The sequence below is a fragment of the Rhinichthys klamathensis genome, unplaced genomic scaffold (assembly GCF_029890125.1).
Source record: "Rhinichthys klamathensis goyatoka isolate OS25496 unplaced genomic scaffold, OSU_Roscu_1.1 h1tg000064l_1, whole genome shotgun sequence".
In the NCBI taxonomy this organism is placed as follows: Eukaryota; Metazoa; Chordata; class Actinopteri; order Cypriniformes; family Leuciscidae; genus Rhinichthys; species Rhinichthys klamathensis.
In genome coordinates this window covers 940,194-962,860 of record NW_026606607.1, presented here as the reverse complement: position 1 = coordinate 962,860, position 22,667 = coordinate 940,194, and the positions used below count along the sequence as shown (strand labels likewise).

The 22,667-nt window shown below is 39.3% G+C and overlaps 1 protein-coding gene across 2 annotated transcripts in view; it reads right to left on the bottom strand.

The window, feature by feature from the left end:
- The window catches only part of galnt11 (UDP-N-acetyl-alpha-D-galactosamine:polypeptide N-acetylgalactosaminyltransferase 11 (GalNAc-T11)), a 29,874-nt gene that overhangs the window by 1,550 nt on the left and 5,657 nt on the right, over nt 1-22,667 (bottom strand). For both annotated transcript variants that reach the window (XM_056249835.1, XM_056249834.1), the window contains exons 3-10: nt 16,934-17,057; nt 15,625-15,791; nt 14,755-14,880; nt 12,971-13,211; nt 11,967-12,084; nt 5,868-6,020; nt 2,550-2,765; nt 850-954 (exon numbers count right to left, since the gene is read on the bottom strand). In XM_056249835.1, coding sequence (XP_056105810.1) covers nt 850-954; nt 2,550-2,765; nt 5,868-6,020; nt 11,967-12,084; nt 12,971-13,211; nt 14,755-14,880; nt 15,625-15,791; nt 16,934-17,057 — 1,250 coding nt within the window. The remainder of the gene's footprint in view (nt 1-849; nt 955-2,549; nt 2,766-5,867; nt 6,021-11,966; nt 12,085-12,970; nt 13,212-14,754; nt 14,881-15,624; nt 15,792-16,933; nt 17,058-22,667) is intronic.

Genomic DNA, 22,667 nt, shown 5'->3' with positions numbered 1-22,667 from the left:
AAACATCTAGACAACAAAAATGACACCAAACATAAAACTTAAAATATACTCTTCAGATATGTTTAGATGGATATTACAACCCATTTCTTTCCAAAAGTTGTTGGGCTAGTTTGGGGCAGACAGTGATCTAACTGTGGCAAAAAACAACAGTCAACAGTTTGTAAGCTATAAAAAAAAATAAAAATAAAAAAAAAAAACCTTTTAAACTATAGCAACAAAAAAAAGGCAGCATTTACACTACCTTTCAAAAATGTGGGGCTGTTAAAAAAAGACTCTCATGCTCATCAAAAAAATGCTCATCACGGCTGCATTTATTTAAATAAAATTCATTTGAATAATTTTTTCTGTAACTTTATTCTAGAGCCGCTGTAAAGCCAAAACAATCTGTTACTGTAATTTTCTATTATCACTGTAAAGCTGCTTTGAACCGATCTATATTGTTATAAGCGCTATATAAATGAAGGTGACTGACTAATTTCTTCCTGTGATGGCAAAGCTGAATTTTCAGCAGCCATTACTCCAGTCTTCAGTGCCACATGACCCTTAAGCACCAAATCATATTAAAACCTTTTTTTAAGAAACATATATCATCATCAATGTGGAAAACAGTTACACTGCTTAACTAGTTTGTAGACATGAAAAACAAAAAACAAAAAACCAGGAAAGGAGAAAGAACAGCATTTATTTATAAAAATCTAAGTTTTTGAACAGTAGTTTGTTCAGTATGAGTCAACAATGAATACTGATATAGGACAGCCCAAATATTCACCAGAGCTGATAATTATCTGCAAAATGCACTTCATGGCTGCTTATAACGATCACAGAATGACGGCAGTTTGATGACCTGACCTGCTCAGTGTCCTGTGGGTCACAGTCTCTCACCACCACAGCGCCCCCCTTCTGACTGGGACGTCCCTGTGCCACCAGACACTTGTTAGCCAGCAGATTACGCAGCTGAGAGAGAACAGAAAAATATATAAAATTTTTAAAGAAGTACATTAAAACTGTTCATGGTGATAACTAACAAACCTTAGGCTTAGAAAAAAACAAAAATCAGATGATATTCTAAATATTCTCTTACATTAGACTAATGTAGTGCAAAAATAATGCAAAACATCACTGGACTTAATGAGTCGTCCGACCCGTGCTGTTCAAGAGCTGCTCTACTGCCCTCTGCTGTTCATACAAAGAGCTGTCAGTTCATTTCATACGGCTCTGCACTTTACACTTTACCGTACACACCAATGAGCCAAAACATTATGACCACCTGCCTAAAATGCTGTCGGTCCTCCCCATGCTGTTTTGGGTCCTCCCCAAACCAGCGCCGACCCGTCGAGGCATGGACTCTACAAGACTCCTGAAGGTGTTCTGTGGAATCTGACACTAAGACGTTAGGAGCAGATTCTTCAAGTCCTGTAAGTTGCGAGGTTGACCCACCATGGATCGGAATTGTTGTTCAAGCACATCCCATAGATGCTCAATCAGATTGAGATACAAGGAATTTGTAGGTTAGGGCAACACCTTGAACTCTTCATTATGTTTCTAAAACCCGAACATTGTGTGCAGTGTGGCAGGGCGCGTGCCATCAGGGAATACCATATTGCAAAGAAGGGGTGTACCTGGTTTACGACATTTAGGTAGGTGGCACATGTCAAACTGAGGTCCACATGAATGGCCGGATCCAGAGATTCCCAGCAAAACACTGCCCAGAGCATCACACTCCCTCCACCTGCTGTCGTCCCACAATGGATCCTGGTGCCATCACTTCCCCAGGTAGATGGCGCACGTACACGGCTGTCCACACGATGTAAAGGAAAATGGGACTCACTGGACCAGATGACCTTCTTCCACTGATCCAAGGTCCAGTTCTGATGCTTGCGTTCCCATTGTAGGTGCTTTCGACGGTGTACAAGGGTCATCATGGGCTACGTAGCCACATACGCAGCAGAGTGCGATGTTTTTACACATTACTCCCATAACCTAAATTAGAATTTTCTATGACTTGTGCCACAATAGATCTTCTAGCAGTCGGACCAGATGAGATAGCCTTTATTGCCCTTGTGCATCAATGAGCCTTGGACGCCCAACAGCCTATCGCCAGTTTGAGCTTTGTGGCTCCTCAGACCACTGTCCGTAGGTTCTCACCAATGCTGACCAGGAGGATCCCACAACGCTTGCGCTCTTTCAGAGATGCTTTGACCAAGTCGACCCATTGGCCCTTGCCAAAATCTCAGGTCTTTACTCTTGCCCATTTCTGCTTCAATCCAACACATTGACTACAAGAACTGATTGTTCACTATTCATCTAATCTACTCAGAACTTGACATGTGACCTTGTTAGGAAATTATTATTCATATTTTTAACTTCACCTGTGAGTGGTCATAATGTTCTAGCTCATTAGTGTATATTTAAAATATGTTTTGTTTAATTAAAATGACACTCAATAGAAAAATAGAGTCTAAAAACAACAGACACATTCATGCAGTCATTTATTGACCATCAGCACGATACGAGATAAGGTAAGCTTAAGGGTCAACATGAGGTCTTACCCGACCCCGCTGCAGGACTTTGGGTCTCTTCAAACCCTTGTTGATGAAGACAGGCTGCTGGGGCTTGCGTGGGGAGGAAACCTGCATTTCAGGGTAGATATTTTCCAGGTACCATTTAAAAGAGTGACACTGCAGCCGCTTCCGAATAGCGACCCGCTCGCTGATGTCCCCATAGTCACGGTTCCTTAGCTCAGGGCGCAAGGCGAAGTACTGCTCCTGATGGACACACACATTTGCAATATAAATGTTCTATGATAAAATTTACTGAAAAAGCATATGCAAGGCAAAACATTCTCGGAAAGGTGCGTTTACGTTGACTGTTGTGGTCAATTCCATCCTCAAGCAAGTATTAAAGCCACGGCATACTTCAGAGAGGGTGAAGAGCAAAGGACAAAATTGTACCCCTACGTATTTGTTGAAGACTTGAGACACACCAATGCAATGAGAAAGTAACTATTGTAAATTAATGAATCAAATTCTGAGGTGTTTTATGGCCACATCACTTAAAGTCAGACAATAAATAAGAATGACATGAGAGGAAACATAACAATGGCCACGTCCACACTTATCAAGTATGCTCTAAGATTTCAAGTTAAATGTCCCCTATTATGCTCATTTGCATATTTATAATTTTGTTTATGGGTCTACTAGAATAGGTTTACATGATTTACTGTTCAAAAAACTAAATTTTCACCCAGTCTGAACACTCCAATTTAGTTCTTTAAAACCCACCTTCTGAAAAGCCCAGTCTGCTCTGATTGGTCAGCCCACCCCAGTGTGTTGTGATTGGTCTACTGCTTGGGGCATGTGTTGGAAATGTACATGCACAAAACAGCTATATTACACACTAAAAAAAAAAAAAAAAAAAAATCTAAATAGCATAATAGGTCCGCTTTAATATTTCAGTAATTTAATAACACTTTAATAACTCTCTTAAAAAAATCATTAATTTAAAATAATTCATTTTTATGATTTAATTATTAGTTTTTCATCAACTCACAAACCCTATGCTGTTCTCTCACAAAGCCCAGTTTGGAAGATCCTGTTCTAAATCACTGCCGTCTTTCTCTCCATCACATGAATACGTCAAATTCAGGGAATAAATTAAGGCATAGTGTGTGTTATTTATAATCAAACACCTACGAAAAGGACATCAGAACAGCATTAATAAAAAAAAAACACATTAGCTGGGAAATAAATCAACACTTTTACACACCACTGAAGCGAAACTGAAGCTTTTTTTGCAAAAAAAAACTAAACAAATATTTCTGAGAATGTAGCTGACCCTGTTAAGCAGGATCTTGAGAATAACCGGCTGAAGCACAGCTTTAATGTGTCTGACACAGGTAATTACATTCTCCTCTAACTGGGTCAATTATCTCTTAGACGAGGAGCCAATTACGATGAGACTTTGAAGTTCTACGCAATGGACGCAGCTGTACAATTCTAACACACATGAAGAATTTCACACATCTCCATCATGTACACTCCTAAAAAAAAAAAAAAAAAAATGGGACAAGCCCAAAATGGTTAAACACTAAGCTCTTAATTCTCTTAACCACAAATTATTGATTAGGAAATTAGCAAAATGTAAGCAAATGCACTACTTAAAAATCCATTGCTGTCTCAGAAAACCAACAAAGACAGAATTAAGTATTTGTCAGAATATGTGAAGTTGTGTTTAGAGTGATGAATCGCAGTGAAACACAAGTTGCATGGTGATGCTCTAGAGCGGTGTCTTTGGAAATCTGCTGAAAAATATAATAATAAATGCGTCTCTAACCCAGTGAAGCATGGAGGAAGAGGTGTCATTGTGTGGGGAGCCTTGTAGCTGCTGGTATTGGTGAGATACTTCCCTGTAAAAAGTAATTTAATGCTTTGGAGTGCAGGAGAATATTGTAGAATGTCTTGCTTCCCACAAATTAAAAGTTTTTATCTAAAGAAGAATGATCAGAGATGTTATTTTTCAACAATTCCCCAGCCCAAATTGCAAAGACAAACAAGAAGTGGCTTGAGAACGAGTCCATCAGGCAGATTTTGGCAGATTTGAACCCTATAGTGAATATTTGGTCTCACATTAAACTCAAATGAACTGGGACACATTTTTCAACTACTCATGAACTGTGTGAAGCCATCAACATTGAGTGGGAGACTGACTTTTCTTCCTGTAAAAATCTGTAGGCAAGTTTACCCACACGGCTTAAACATTTGAAGGCTATTCCGTGCTAAATTACTTTATCTACAGTATTTGTGCAATTCTTGCTAATTTCCTAATGGTTAAGACCATTTAAAAAACCCACTACATATTTGGCCATTTTTGGTTTGGCCCATTTTTGTTTTGGCCAGGAGTGTAATGAACCATGCTGCACGTGCTATAGGTTGCCAACAGCGATGAACAACTTTCAGCACCACAGCTGTCAACGTCCAACCCGACAAAAAACAATCAATTTATTGAGTGACCTTAAAGAATCAGGGTGGACATGCTGAACTTTTTTGTAAAGCAAAAAGCCATGTGATATCTGCTCTCCTCTCATCTGTCTTATAGAGGTCAAATTCTATCCTCTAAAAGAGATCATGTGCGAAAACCAAAGTCAAGGGCATCATACACTAAACGACTCATGCAGAAATGTTGCTAGGAGATGCATGACAAATAAAACCAATAAAACAATGTGTTCTACAATTGGCTCAAAATATCAAACATGTTAGATTTTCTCCGATAGGATGGAATCATGTGAAGCTTAAAAAAACAAACAGAATCTGTACCCATCATGCACTATGGGATTTTCTGTGAAATCTGTCAACTTTGACTTCCCAAAATGGCCGGGAAAACAACGCACACAAACACTGAGGAAAAACTGTTGAGAGAAGAGACCTGGAATGCCTCGATAAATAAAACTACAATATTGACAAGAAAACAGAAACTATTTCACTCTAGATTAAATAATTTTTGTTAAAGGGTCTTAATAAATCAATCCTCTGCAAATGCACATGAACACATTATAATTAGAAAAAGAAAAAAAACCTGCACATCTAACTTTATTACACGACTCTCTGAAATACTGGATTCTGGCTGGTTAATCACAGCATTCAGCAGTGATATATTTCTGAATAATGACCACTTATTAATGAGAGGAAACTCCGGCAAATCAAGGAAACTGATCAGGGAAACTGATCAAGGACACTGATCTCCTACATACTGGTGCCACTTTCATGTTTCTCACAACACAATCTCTCTTTACAAATGCTAGAATAGTTTAGAGTATTATTTCCATCACACAGAGTATGTTATTATTATAGTATTATGCTATTGATCTCCACCTTATAGTCATCCATCCAGACATGGGCCAGACGCAGAGAATTGTGGGCCATTGTATCCTGACCTCCAGGTGACCCATAGGGCCGGCGCTTGCGGAAGATATGCCCCACCCTGGAGCAGGGAACGATTAGCAACTGGCCTCCACACATCCAAATCTGATGAGAGAAAATAATTTCAACCAAGTAAGTATATCTTTGGTCCCCAAGATCAAATAAAAATGTCTAAACCAGGGGGCTCCGAACACCCTCAGAAATATTTTTCAATTATTTAATGATTTCTGATGTTGGTTAATTGTCACATGATATGCAATTAAACGGATAAAATATGTATCTTTACATACACTCACCGGCCACTTTATTAGGTACACCTGTCCAACTGCTCGTTAACACTTAATTTCTAAGCAGCCAATCACATCGCGGCAACTCAGTGCATTTAGGCATGTAGACATGGTCAAGACAATCTCCTGCAGTTCAAACCGAGCATCAGTATGGGGAAGAAAGGTGATTTGAGTGACTTTGAACGTGGCATGATTGTTGGTGCCAGAAGGGCTGGTCTGAGTATTTCAGAAACTGCTAATTTCACGGATTCACGGATTCACAATTTCGGGATTTTCACGCACAACCATCTCTAGGGTTTACAGAGAATGGTCCGAAAAAGAAAAAACATCCAGTGAGCGGCAGTTCTGTGGGCGGAAATGCCTTGTTGATGCCAGAGGTCAGAGGAGAATGGCCAGACTGGTTCGAGCTGATAGAAGGGCAACAGTGACTGAAATAACCACTCGTTACAACCGAGGTATGCAGCAAAGCATTTGTGAAGCCACAACACGCACAACCTTGAGGCGGATGGGCTACAACAGCAGAAGACTCCACCGGGTACCACTCATCTCCACTACAAATAGGAAAAAGAGGCTACAATTTGCAAGAGCTCACCAAAATTGAACAGTTGAAGACTGGAAAAATGTTGCCTGGTCTGATGAGTCTCGATTTCTGTTGAGACATTCAGATGTTAGAGTCAGAATTTGGCGTAAACAGAATGAGAACGTGGAACCATCATGCCTTGTTACCACTGTGCAGGCTGGTGGTGGTGGTGTAATGGTGTGGGGGATGTTTTCCTGGCACACTTTAGGCCCCTTAGTGCCAATTGGGCATTGTTTAAATGCCACGGCCTACCTGAGCATTGTTTCTGACCATGTCCATCCCTTTATGGCCACCATGTACCCATCCTCTGATGGCTACTTCCACCATGTCACAAAGCTCTAATCATTTCAAATTGGTTTCTTGAACATGACAATGAGTTCACTGTACTAAAATGGCCTCCACAGTCACCAGATCTCAACCCAATAGAGCATCTTTGGGATGTGGTGGAACGGGAGATTCGCATCATGGATGTGCAGCCGACAAATCTGCGGCAACTGTGTGATGCCATCATGTCAATATGGACCAAACTCCCTGAGGAATGCTTCCAGCACCTTGTTGAATCTATGCCACGAAGAATTGAGGCATTTCTGAAGGCAAAAGGGGGTCCAACCCGTTACTAGCATGGGGTACCTAATAAAGTGGCCGGTGAGTGTATATATATATATGATTACACAGCTGTAGTCAAAATCATTCAACCCCCATTGAAAATCAGGTTTATTGGCTAAATATATAGACCTTGAGCTGTTTGCAATGAACAAATAACAAACAAAAGTAATTGAAATAGCTCAACACAACAAATGTTTCAAGTGGTTTCCCCAAATTCAACTTAAAGTGCAACTTGTAATGACTTCTGCAGTCTCAAAATTATTCAACACCCTTTTGCTGTTATGACCTGCTGCAAACGAGATGTATAACCAGACACCAGCTTCTGGCAGCGTTTCTGAGGAATCTAAGCCCATTCCTCATGAGCAATTCAGTAATATTCTGGTCTGCGTGCTGCAACAGCCTTCTTTAAATCCCACCAGAGATTTTCTATGGGGTTCAAGTCAGGTGACTGTTATGGCCACTGTAGAATCTTCCAGGACTTCTTCTGCAAACCAAACCTTGGTGGAATTGTGAATGTTCTTTTCAGCATATGCTTCTTTCTCCAGACATACCGCTGATCCATAGGGCAGAAAAGTTCCAGTTTTGTTTCATCGCTCCACAGAACAGAATACTAAAAACGCTTATGTATATGATTTTGAGCAAATTGGAGCTGACTTTTCTTGTGCTTTTAGGTCATTATACTTCCTATAACACCCGATGTATCCGTTAAATCATAAGAAGAATAGCATCTACGCTAATGTTAGTCTTTCTGCTTATTCCGAGGTTTACTGTAATCAGCTGGATCCAGGCCGTATCCAGATCAGATGGTGGACCTGCACCTAGACACGACCACAACGCATGATGTAATCAGCCGGATCCGGGCCGTATCCAGACCAGATGGAGGACCTGCGCCTAGACACGACCACAACGCATCCCTGAAGTGTCAGCAGAGATTGTGTCAACTAGACTCTCCCCTGAGAAGGCCTCATCGACACGACAGCCATCGGCACTGATCCTCATCAAACCCCTCTCCATACCGGCGTGACTTCGATCTTCAACCAGATGGAACTGGATAATATTCTGATTGTTCCAAACCAATCCGACTTCTGACCTATAATTAGGGCCCGGGCACTGATGGTGTGAGGACCCTATTGGAATTGCTGTTTATTATTGGTTTTTGGTTCCTTGCCACTGTCGCCTTTTTCCACCTTTGTTGCCATTGGCTTGGCTTTCTTAGTTGGGGACATTAAATTTAATATTCAACAATAATATTGATCTGCCTGCATTGACACTATTATACAAGAACTGAACTGAGCTGGACGATGCCATCACGGTTTACTCCAGAGCGGCTATATATATATATAAATAAATGAACTAAATTAATAACTTTTTAAAAAACAAAAATGAACTTAAGCTGGACTGTGATGCTATTTTCTTCTGGAAACAAACTTTTTTGCATTCTTTTTCTGTTATCTCTGTAAAGCTGCTTTGAAACAATCTGTATTGTAAAAAAGCGCTATATAAATAAATGTGACTTGACATTAATGGTGTACGTCTTGGCATGAGTTTAGTGCACCTTATTGTGCAAACTGAAACCTCAGTGCCTGTTGCCACCATGTCTTGCTGCAGATATTTTGCAATCACTCTAGGTTTTTTTTTTATCCTGCCTTCTCAGAAATCTGATTGCAGCCATTGATAGCTTCCTTTATCTGTTCCATCCAGGTAGTGTAACCACTGTTCCTTTAACTTTGAACTTGCCAACTATGCTTCCAACGGTTTCTCTAGGAACATTTAGTGCCTTCGCTATCTTTTTGTATCCTGTTCCTTGTTTGTGAAGGGTGATGATATCTTCTCTTAACTTTTTGGAACATTCTTTTGACTGGAACAACATTTGCCATATTTCTAACATGCAGTCAAACGTGACACTCAATAAACCTAGCCAGTTTAGATATTTCATGTGTTCTAGCTCAAGCACACCTGGTGCAACTAATGCAGCCCTTAATTTGTTGCATCAGGTGTGCTTGAGAATTTTGAGACTGCAGTAGTCATTAAAAGTTGCATTTTGAGTTGAATTTGGGGAAACTCCTTGAAACATTTGTTGTGTTGAGCTATTTCAATAACTTTTGTTTGATTTGTTCATTGCAAACAGCTGAAAGTCTACATTTTGCCAATAAACATGATTTGCAATGGGAGTTGAATCATTTTTACAATACAAATATGTATGATACAAATATGTGTCTTAAAATCTTAAACGTGTAAACTTGTCCACAAAAAAGTTGGAAATTAAATGAAAGTAAATAAAGTGAACCTATTGCGTTCCCAAATGCATGTTAAACTCACAGCGATTTACTGTGAATGAACTGCTTTGAGAAAACACTATCAAAAGTTACAGTGCCACTCTTCACTCTGAAACACGCAGTGCACGCAGTTGATGTATCGCTATTTCCGTTTATTGTGCAGCCTAATTTGTTTATATTATTATTACATTAAATTTAATTATTAGCTTTTCATCAACTCCTGCAGTTCCGTCGTAAGCCCACATGGGTTTGTAAAAACAACAACAACAACAATTTGGTCTTAAAGTATACACAAACCATTTAAAATTGTTAAAGTTAAACAATCACAATATTTTTCAGAAATAGTTTCTCAAAATGCCAATAATCCACGTGTTCTTTTTAAAACCATTGGGTCTGTGTTGAACCCTCCACAATCCACCTCTATCGAATTTTCACCTGATACTTGTGAGAATTTTGGGGACTTTTTTAACAGTAAAGTTTCAAATATCAGAGCCAATATATTGTCCCCCTCTTTAAACTTCTCCTTAAACATGCACTGTTCTGCTATTTTTTGTCAGTTTGAGCCAGTTTCACTGCTATCTCTTACAAAGATCATCAATCAAATTAAACCCTCCACATCCCCTACGGACCCTGTCCCTCCACACCTTTTTAAGGATGTGTGGGAAACGATTGGCTCTCATGCTGAGGAAATTATAAATAGTAGCCTGTCTTCTGGAGTTGTGCCTGCATTTTGTAAAAAAGCAGTGATTGAGCCACTGATTAAGAAAGCTGGACTTGAGTCCACAAATGTTTCAAATTATCGCCCTATTTCAAAGCTTCCTTTTTTATCGAAAATTTCAGAAAAATGTGTATTTTTGCAGCTACAGTCTTTTCTGGAGGCACATGGCATCTTAGATATTTTTCAGTCAGGTTTTAAAGCATTTCATAGCACTGAGTCTGCACTTTTAAAGGTTTTTAATGACCTGTTTTTAATGACAGATTCTGGTGATTCAGCTATTTTAGTGCTTTTAGATCTCACTGCTGCTTTCCACACAGTTGACCACAACATTATTTTATCTCGCCTGGAAAACTGTGTGGAAGTCAGGGGGACTGCCCTAAAATGGTTCCAGTCATATCTTTCAGGGAGATGCTTCTTTGTTAAAATGGGGGACTCTACCTCATCAACTGCGCCTTCTAACTGTGGGGTCCCCCAGGGATCAATTCTTGGTCCTATTCTTTTTGCACTGTACCTCCTTCCACTTGGAATAGATTTTAAAAAGCATGGCATCACCTATCATCTTTATGCTGATGATTGTCAAATTTATATGCCAATCAAAAAGCATGAAGGCAGCCCCCTGACACCCCTACTTGACTGTTTAAATGACGTCAAAGCGTGGTTGGCCCAAAATTTCTTAAAACTAAATGAGAGTAAAAGAGATCATGCAGTTTGGCCCCACAAACCCCATGATAGACTTGGGCCCCCTTAATGACTTTGTGCATCCTGTTTTAACTAACCTTGGGGCTTAAAATAGACAATGATTTTAAACTTGACAAATAAATGCAGTTGTGAAACCTAGTTTTTATCATCTTTGCCTTTTAGCCAAAGTTAAACCGTTTTTTTAGTCTTTTAACAGTTTTGAACAAGCTATACATGCTTTTATTTCTTCTCGTTTAGACTACTGTAATGCACTTTATATCAGTATAAATCACAACGCACTTTCACGCTTACGGTTAGTCCAAAATTCTGCAGCACGTCTTTTAACAGGAACCAAAAAGCGCGCTCATATAACTCCAATTATTGCCTCGTTGCACTGGCTTCCTGTTTGGTTAAGGATTGATTTTAAGATCTTGTTGTTTGTTTTTAAAGCTGTGAATGGACTGGCCCCAACATATATTTCGGACCTCGTTCAAATTTATACGCCAGCGCGGTCACTGAGGTCAGAGGGCCAGCTCCAGCTTGCGGTCCCCAAGTCAAGACTTAAAACTCGGGGGGACAGGGCCTTTTCTGTGGTTGGACCTAAACTCTGGAACGCTCTGCCCCTCCATGTCCGAACAGCTCCTACAGTTGAGTGTTTTAAGTCTTGTCTAAAGACACATTTTTATTGTTTGGCTTTTAACTCCGCGTGAGTTGTGTGGTCCTCTGATGTCTTTGATTGTTTTACTGTTTATTCATTTTATCTTTTTATATTTTTAAACCTGATGTTCTTATTTTGGTTTAAAAAATTTGTATTAATTGTTTTGTATGTTTTGAGTCTTCTGTGCAGCACTTTGGTAACTTTGTGTTTGTAAAATGTGCTATAGAAATAAAGTGGATTGGATTTACCCGAAAAGAGATTTCCAAGTTCTCTCCACCCCATATGTCCATGCCACGGTCATACTGGCCAAGCTCATAAAAATAATTCCTGTCCATGGCGAACAGTCCACCTGCCATTGTGGGAGACCTGCAGAAACATGACTGGAGTCATATCTCAGTGTACCACAGTGGGCTTGTGTGCACTACCAGCAAATGTGTGGACAAACTGGACTGCATTTGTTTCACATGACTCTAAAACCTCTTTTGATCTAAAGACATATGCTAGGCAAATATACATTTTTACAAAACTAAACTTTTTTGATTTATATAATATTTTGGTCACTACATATTTTCCAATACTTTCATTTGACTTCTCTATTATTCTAGAATTGGCAAAATAGTAATAAAAAAAAGAATGAGTTAATGTGTCCAAACATTTGACTGGTAAATGTGAATGTTAGTAGAAAAAGGGCTTAGAGTAACACAGACAACGCTATAGTTCAAATTCTGTCTGGGGAGATTGATTTTAAACAGGACAGTCTGTGAAGGTTAAAGTGTTGGCCCTCATCCCAATCCATAACAGCTGCTTCAGGGACAGGATATGCAGCATTACACAGGGGTTCGCAGCGTGACCATAATTACATCCATTTCCAAAAGTATTTTTTTCCGTCACAAAACGGTATCACAATTATACAAATAATTATTACAAATAATACTAATACAACTATTAATACAATTTTCATACAAATAAAATTATATTATTATTACTTCATCTCATTTGGCTGAAGTAATAATATTTCTCTTTTTATTTGGTATTATGAAATACAGCAGTCAACATTTGAAGTGGATCAAAAACATTCATCAAAGTTGTCCTAAGACAAGAACGGGTATTGTTCAAAATTCATGTATAACTTTGATGAAAGGTTTTGATCCACTTCAAATGTTGACTACTGTATATATTTGCCATTATAAAATATTCCGAAAGGCGAGCATGCGAGTTTGCATTCCAGCATAATGTAACACACTGGTAATACCTGATGGCTCCATCAGGGCTGTTGAGCTCAGACATGGGTACTGGGTCCCATTTAAAGTGCAAGCCCCAGTTGAATCCCCCTCGCACGATAGGAGAGGGACTGTATACTAGTGTGTCTGCGCTGATGATGTCGATGACAGGACACACCACAGTCTTCCTGTTCTCTTTAATGGGTGTGAGCAGAGGCTGGAGCCATGCCTCATTCACCTCACAGTGACTGTCCAGGAACACCAACACCTCACCTGAAAGATAGACAGATGAAGACAGCCTTACGGAAGGATTGAAAAGATAACTACAGCTTTGTTCACACTTATGTTCACAAATATGAAAAGCAGCTAGTCTAAACAGCAACAAAGTACCAAATCTGGTGGGTGCCAATTTTAAACAAAGATTTGATCTGCTGTAAAGTGTAATAACACCAGGCTGTTGGCACCCTCTGCAGGCATTTGTTATAATACATAATGCACATAATTTGATTGTTTGTTATGTATATTATATTATGTATTTTAACAGTGTTATTCTATAAAACCACATTACTTGCACCACATATTATTGCCTCATTGTTATTATATATGTATTTTAAGTCATTTTAAAGGCCATTGTTTGCTTAGGTCTATTTGTATTACCACATAAAAAGGATTACCTACTTGCAAGACTATAACGATAATTTGCGCTGTATAACACAACTTTGGTTTAAAACAGTATAATTCACAACAGGGTTTAATAATTCACAGGAAAACAAATATTCAGTTTGAATGGTTGAACAGAATTGTGTTGTACAGGGGTGCCCAATCCTGCTCCTGAGGGGCTAACGTCCACCTGAAACAGCTAATTAAGGAGTGCTAACATCTTCCAGGCAGGTGTGTTGGAGTTAAACTCAGCTGGACGTTGGACCTCCTGGAGCAGGATTGGACACTAGGGCTGTCACTTAACGTTCGAAAATCGATTGCACAATCGATCGGACCAACCAACACAAGTATCGAAAACGAAAATAGGGAATCGATTTTAACAGCCTTTTTTTTTTTTTTTTACCAAAAATGTGTTTTAGGTGGACAGATCAATACAGTACACAGAACAAGTAGGATGTCGGAAAATAACAATGTCTTTTCTGTTAACCAAATGCTTTTTAATATTCGCTATTACTTCAATGCAAGTGAACAAGCGCACCGTTATTTGTTGCGTAGTGACGTGTGTGTTCAAGTAAGCCAGAAATGCGCAGATTCTGCTCAATACGCTGTATTTAATATATCATGAGGACTCACGAGTTGCGTATTTGCGCTAAATCCGCGCAGATTTGGCTTACACGAACTTCCCCAGCAAAGAAAGTGAGTAAACACAGAAACACGCCAGATTGGCTCATGATTTGACAGCGTTACCCGCCAGTTCATTTTTACCCGCATTTGGCGAGTTGGAGGGTGTTAATTTCAATCCCTGAATGTTGCGCTCCTGTTTGTCATTGTGCACGAAACTTCACGCCAATAAATCATCAGAAATATTGCTGACTTGTGCGTCTCAAGCGCCCTCTTTACGCTCGTCCTAATGCCTGTTAGGTGTCCGTGGATTTGCCTGTATTTGGTGTTGAAAATGGAAACGTCTTTAGACATGGAAAATCGATTTTACAATCGATTCAATGAACACTTACGTCTCAAAAATCGAACAGGATTTTTTCACAAAAGTGACAGCCCTATTGGACACCTCTGGTGTAGTGTGCGAACAGCCTACAATGCAAAAAAATTAGTTTATGGACTAACTCTAGGGTAAATGAATGGTGGTTTAAAGTCTAACCTGTAGCATGAGATGCCCCAATCATCCTCCCACGGATCAGCCCCTCCCTTTGCTCATTACGAACCAGCTTCACATTCTTCTGCAGGTGCTGCTGAATGTAAGAATCCAAATCTTCCTTAAGATCATCTGTCAGACATACAGTGACATCTGATGAGTAAGACAGCCGGCTCAGAGTTACTCCATTTCTTACCCTTCGCTCAAACACTCTGTCTTCTATCGAATATTTTAATGGTTAAATCCAGGAGATCTGAAAGCTTGTCTCATGGATTTCCACTTGTCGTAAGACTAATTATAGAATTTTGACAGGGGTTTTAGACAGCATAACACGTCTAGAAGATGATTTGTTGACCAAATGATTCAGTTCACAATTTATGCACGAAGACCTAATATCTGGTTCATGATATGCCAATATTGTGATTTGTCATGTTTAAAGTGCATTCAAACGGTGATATATTAAGTTATTTCACTCAGTTGTTTCTCTCGAGTGCTTTGCACAGTTATACTCTTTTCTTGGACAGTTAATTGAGTACTGGCCTACTGCTATACTCCTACAGTAGTTCATCTATTTTCCCCCAAAAAATATTCATATGAAAAATCTAACTAGAATATTGATTCTTAAAACGAGATATGTGGGGGTTTTTTACGCTTATATACGTTTATTGTCAAATCAAGTTTTTAGCTTTGCAACATTTAAACATCAATGAGCCCTAGTCTCTTGTGTGAGGAGATCACTAGAGCTAGTTGAGTCTCTTGACAGCAAGGTAGCTCACTATGGTTCAGGACAGAATTAGTATGTCAATTATCTTGCTACAGTGGACCAAAACAAGATTAAAGAAGACTAAACATGTTTAGAGAAGTAAGGCAGCTTGCCCAGTTCACTGTGGTCGTCCACCAGTATGATCTCATGGAGCAGGTAGTTTGGTGTGCGATCCAGCACACTGTGAACAGTCCTCAGGAGGGCAGAGAATGCCTCATTGAAGAAACAGATCACTATGCTGGCCGCAGGCAAAGCCACGGGATAGATCCTGTCTCTGCACCTGTTGGGAACAGTGATCATGTGATGATTTACAGCAGAATCATGCCAAACAGCACACTCTTGACCTCCATTTACACAACATGGCATGTTTTGTTACAAACTTTATGTGCACCTTGACCTCATAAAATGTTCCATAAACAATGGTTCAACCAAAAATTTTTATTCTGTAATTATTTACTCACTATCCTTCTAAACCTACAGTATTTTCTTTCCCTGTGAAACACAAATGGATTCTTTTTGAAGTATATTTTCATTTACATGACTCTTTTTCATACAATGACAGATCAAAGTGACCAAATCTGACAAACTTCAAACGTAAGTCATTAACTGAAAATTGTGCCCTCAAATTGTGCCCACTGTTGTGCCCACTGTTTCCATTCTGTATATGTAAACAACTGTGAGTAACAATGCCTAATGATATTTCAAAGATACATCTTTTCAGTGGATAACAACTTAAATTTTGGTCTGTTTTCCTCACAAAGCTATTGTATGACTTGGAAAATAATGATGTTTTCACATGGTCAATACATATGTTGTGTAAAAGGCTGAGTGAATATTCTTTAAAAATTGTCAGTTTGTGTTCAAAGAGAACAACATGAAGGGTGAGTAAATAATTGTTTTTGTTTTGTTTTTTGTTTTTAACCTTTGGGTGAACTATTCCCTTAACTCAATTACTTTAAAGTTTTAGGTTTATAGAAAGTTAAAAAGTCATGATGAAATGGAAATTAAGATCGTATTTCTTTCCTACTGTGACATATCCGAGTGAAACTGCTTCTCAAACTAGACAAAAATTCAGAGTGGGACTTGATTTTGTCCATTGATTGGATTGTTATCAGTTGTTAACTGCTCTCTCTTGTGAGAGACAGGGTTGCTGGAAAAGTGGGATCATTGCTCAGCCCTCGTGCCGGCTCACGCATCATCAGAAAAGAAGGGGAGGGGAAGTTAATGTTTTTTAATTAAATATTACGAGGGCACATGACCTTTTAATAAAAAATGACTTGTGGATAAATAATGTATAATAAACACTGCAATATGCTATAAAATGAAGAAACTTCAATTCTGATTTCATGGTGACTTCTAGCGAATGATTCAAGAGAGATAATGATTTAAGCAAGTGGTTAGTACACAGATAGATGCTCGTACTTGTCATTCCTAGTGTCGGGGACGTTTCTGTGGTAGCCGAGGCGGTTACTGATGAGTACATTGAAGGCGTGCTTATGATATCCCATATCTCGTACCTCTTGATCCTGCTTGTTAAAAATCATTCCTGAAATCAGAGATCATAACATGTAGTAAACGGCACATTCCGGGCCCCTCTCTGACTGACCACAGTGGAAAGGTTGGCTATATTTTGATTGGATTCTGGTGGACTAGCACAATTTTGTCCAACACCATCAGATAAAGATAATAGGACAACTGACAGACACCTCTTAGAGGGCAAGAAGACCAAGCCCGGGAAGGACAGGAGCAGGACAGGACTTCTCATTGTCTTCTCAAAGTCTACAAGCAGTTTCTGCCCTTCACCCATTTTGAGACTAATTCCTAAGGTTTAGGCCTGGACCGGCAGAAAAATTCCTTTGAACCATTTTGGATGCAGCAGCAGTGGCTGAAACAAAGAGAGGCAACACGAATACATCCAAATCTATTCATAACTATGTTTGGAAATACGTTCTGCAAAGTTTTAAAGTCGAAAGTGCACGATAAATAAAGTTAGTCTCCCAAAAAATAGAATTGACTTTACCGCATATATGGTAAAGAACCGCATGGACGAGTCATTTGTATTTCGAATCCTACTGCGTGACGGTTCTACGTCACTAGAAAAGACATTTGCATAATGCCCACCTTGTGATTTGTTTTTACAAACGTTTATGTTTGTAATATTATGTAATATCCGTCATTCACATTAGAGCTTGGCTAACGTATGCGCTGTTATTGATACAGTTGTGCACCGCAATAAATTAGAAATATACACATTGGTGTGTTGATGGACATGCACTTGTTGTTGCTTGTGAGGAATTACAGTTGCAACATCTCACAATGTACCTCAAACTGACTAGCGTATCACTGAGAAATGACCTGCTCAAGTCGTCCTTGCGATAGAGGTTCGGGTTGAATAACTAGTTCTTCCAAAGTTTCATCATCAGACCAGCACTCAAACTGATATGGTAAAATCGAAGTCATCGTTACTGTCTTTACAGTGTGTACAATCGCTGAGCTTTAGGAAGCCACCGGACGGAGCTTAAGTTTATGGTAATGAGCATTTTGTTTCCGGCACGTGCTTTAAGCGGTAGACCAACAACAGACTGGGCCATCTGGCCAATCAGAGCAGAGTAGGCTCGCGGAAAGGAGGGATTTAGAGAGACTGATTAAAAAATGTTGTTATGTGCAATGTATATTATGAGATAATTTAAATATTTATTGACCTTTGATGAATGTAAACCTGTTGTTGGAATCGAGCTTTTGCGACAGCGGGCCCTAAATAGCCTACTGGTATCAATCCGAACTCCATTATCAAATCAAAGCTTAAAAGGGGACCTATTATGCAAAATTCGCTTTTAGATGGTGTTTGAACATAAATGTGTGTTGGCAGTGTGTGTACACAACCACCCTACAATGATAAAAATCCAACCCGTGCTTTTTTTTTTTTTTAAATCCCCATAAAGCATAAGCACTGTCTCAGAACAGCCCGTTCTCAGATTCTGGGCAATGTGACGTGGTTTTGCACAAGCCCCTCCCACGACTGTTGACGGACACTGTCGTATTAGCATATACCAGCCATGAGTGAGCTGTACACCGTCCAACATTGTTTCCATGCCGGAGCAGCTGTAGACAAGAATGTCTTCTAAAGTAGAGATGCACCGATTGATCGGCTGGTGACCGGAATCGGACGATTTTCACGTGATCGGCCATGATCGGCGACCGGCCGGTCAGTCTGACATAATCCGATTTTATGCCGGTCAAATGCACTCGGGCGCCGCATGATTAACATCGCGCCACATCAGCATCACACGGAACGCACACATGTAGGAAACCTCGTGAATTACGGCCGTTTCACACCGCAAGCGGGAGCAGCGCGTTTTTTTTTTTTTTTTTTGGCGTGCATGTTAATCAGTGATTGCATTCACACCGGGAGCCGGAGAAGCGCGTGAGCGTCGAGCAGGGGCGTCGTGTGAGCAACAGTGAAGCGCGGGTTTCGGCGCCGATCGAGTCCATTTTTGCTGCGCTCAATTTAAGTGAAAGCACACTTTTGATGGACTAAATAAATATGATTTCATCCAAAAAGTGCCCAAAATGCACAGAATCTGCATGTCTGGTGTGTTTTAACAAGAACTGAAGTAGGCTAGGCTATAGAAAGAAAATTAAGAGACAAAAATATTTATAGAAAATTTACCCATTTAAACTTGTTTTTATTATTTTCCAATCGTTTCCCTGCACATGCTCCACTTGTCCTGTTTATCCTGGCTGGACATGTGTCAGAGATGAGAGAAGAACTGTTTGAGAAATATAACTTGCCATTGATGTAGCCTACAAGTGATTGCAATAGGCCTGTGTGTGTGTGAGATAGAGAGAAAGAGAGAGAGAGAGAAATATCTTTATTGCAAGGCTATATTTATTTTATTTTTATTTGTTATTTATATATTATTTTATTGTCATTACCTGTTTTCATACAGAAGTTTAGTTTGCTAAATATCAAATTGTTTTATTTGGATATTGGATGTGAAAAGGAAATGGTTCTTCCATAACACTGCACTTTAGATGTATGTGAATTTCCCACACCAGGAGTAATATAGTTCTATTTTATAGCGATTATCTGTTAAAAAAAATGTTCTATGAAAAATGTTATATTAAAGAAAAGATAGAAAATAAATATTTGTGTGTGTTGTAAAGTGGTTTGAAAAAATGAAATCGGAATCGGCTAAAATCGGTATCGGCAGGTCAAACTCAAGGAAAAATCGGAATCGGGATCGGCCTAGAAAATTGTAATCGGTGCATCTCTATTCTAAAGTGATTGAGGTGTTTTGTTGTTGGATGTAAGAATGAACATAGCAGTCGTCATTTACTCTCGTTGTTACTCGAGGATGGATCTGTACCAACTGTTCGTGACCCAGCTTACAGTCTCTGAAACGATAAGCCTACGTTACTGATCACGGGAGAAATTAAAGTAAGAGCGCGTACTTTATTATTCATCTGAGTCGTTTTACGGATATAAAGTTTACCAGTTTATTAAGCACCCCCTGAAAAGGTGTGCATATATTTGTTTACTGTTAGTTGTAACGAGTGTTTTGTGTAATTCGCTGTGTATGTTGATGATAATGAAAGGGAGAGAGAGAGTTTATGAATAAGATTTTAATTCGCACTTCTTATACTGTGTTTATTCAGCTCTTACAGTTATTTTATGGAGTAAAACTGATGCTTCATCTTTTGTGTGATGTACAATAAACTTCATTAAACTCATCAGTTTATGTTTGGCCATCATTCAGACGGGGTCCGCTACAACAGGCTTGTATTAATAGTGGATAAAAGTAATGACAAATATGTTATAACCTTAATTAAACTAGACTATACCTGTTCTATCTCCATACAGCATATATTCTCTGACTCTGTGGGCATTATTGTCCGACTCCGAGTCGAAATGAACACTGCTACTGAGTGTTTCTGTTCTGATATTATCAGATGAGATTGTCCTGACTGAGCCCGAGTTTGTGAGGCTCCGCCCCCCTGAGCCGGCAGCAACAGCTCATTTGCATTTAAAAGGATACACACACTAAATCGGGGAGTTTTTCTGAGCCCCAAAAAGTGACAATTTAAACATGCTGTAAAAAATTATCTGTTGGCTATTTTGAGCTAAAACTTCACATACACACTCTGGGGACATCAGAGACTTATTTGACATCTTGTGAAAAGGGGCATATTTCGCCTCTGGATAAGCCCCGCCCCCCTTAGTTACTGTTGCTACGTCTGACAAACAAACTTCATCTGGGCTCTGGTATCAACATGGCTTATGCTGTAACAGCTCTTCCTGCTGAAATTTTATCAAACTTTTATAAAGCAGCAAGTAAAGTGTCCGATAGAAGTAGGCAAAAGGGGCTGCAATATACGTTCGAAGGCTATATTCACGCTATATTCACGACATACAGGTGAAACGCAAGGAACAACAAGGCATCCAAATAGAGGTCACAGTCAAAAAATGAACCACCGCATTTCCTACTCATCGAGACGGAGGCTGGGACTAACATTATCAAGGAGCAACACTGTTCATGCAAAGCTGGGTAGGTCTCTTTTCACTTCTATAATCGTTATCACAAAGCAAACGGACTACGCGAGTATAACGTTGTATTTATTAGCAGCGTGTGCTAGACGACACTTGTCAGGATTTGACTTCGGTTTTGGGAAGGGAAAAAAACGCACACCACCCTCCAACCTCTCTGGGAAAAGCGTATCCGTGTTACAAATGCCCCAGGCACAACGTTTAACCATATTTTTGATAAAACTACGACGGTAATAGCCTGCCGAGACCAAAAATATGAGACGCCTGTGTTAAAGTCAACGGAGCGCTGTGAAAAAGTGTCGGACCTCTGTGGGAGCTCGTTCTTGGCTGCGCTGTGATTGGTCAATCTACATTCTAGGGTGTGGCTTAGCCAAAGGCGAATAGGTGCCCTTTAAAATATATGTTCTTAATGTTGGTTTTTATTGAAATACTTAGTTTTGTGTTTGTTATTTTATTGATTGTAATCTGTTCTGTTCTGTTTTTATTTGAGTATAATGATATGTACGGCACTTTGGTCAACCCTGCGATGTTTTTAAATGTGCTTTATAAATAAATAATGAAATGAGACCTCTAAAACAAAATTAGGAGCCTTTAAAATAGCATAATAGGGGCACTTTAAAATTTGTGTAAACTACAACACATCAATTATATACTTTTTTGGAGAATATTCTAAGTGATGGCTAGAGTTTTAGTACAACATCTTAGACAAATTCATCTGATACCATACGAATAAATGCATGCATATTTTTCATTCATGTTTGGACATGTTTAAATATTCTGGTGGTGTTTTGGGAAGTGACTAACGCATTGATAAAACTTTAAAGACACGGGTCTAACTGCAAATGAGTTACACTGGTATGAATGTACCATTTCAACAGACACTCCTTGTTCTGAACCTCCCATCCAGAGAGACAGTAACAGACACACCAAGTTTTTTTTTTTTCAAAGAAGAGACATCAACAGATTCTGAGCCAGCAACAGACTGTGAGGAAAGAGACATTATCAACAGACACACAACATTCAGAGTCAGATTGAGCATGTTCTGAGTCTCTGACCTTTAGAGGCAGAAGACACACAGACACCTTTGCTGTAAAATCGTATGCTCATCGCGGGATCAAAACAACCAATGATCACAGAGAATTTATATAAACCTTCACTTCAAGGTACCTTCGTCTGCATGTTCCAGATTGCGAAGGACCTTCTGCACCTACTTCAGGGCTATATTATATATATTCTGTGATATATTAGGACCCTTTTGGTGCCCCAGATACTGGCTCCTTTCCCCACTGTATTGTTACCCAGCAGAACCAGTGGAAGAAGTCAACACCAACAAACGCTCACCTCGAAAGTAAATATTATTTAACCAACCCTCTTTCCAAGGAACTTGGCATTGTTGTATATTATCAGACAGTATTTGATTTTCAAATTTACATTAGATGTTATGTAACTGATGACAATTGGCTTTATGCACAGCTGCACTACTTCCTGAACTTTAGCCAGCTCCTGTGTTTCCTGTCTGCCATTATTGGACAAACTGATTAATCCAGGTGTGCCTGGCCTCAGTAACAATAATCAGGCACACCTGGATTAATCAGTTTGTCCAATAAT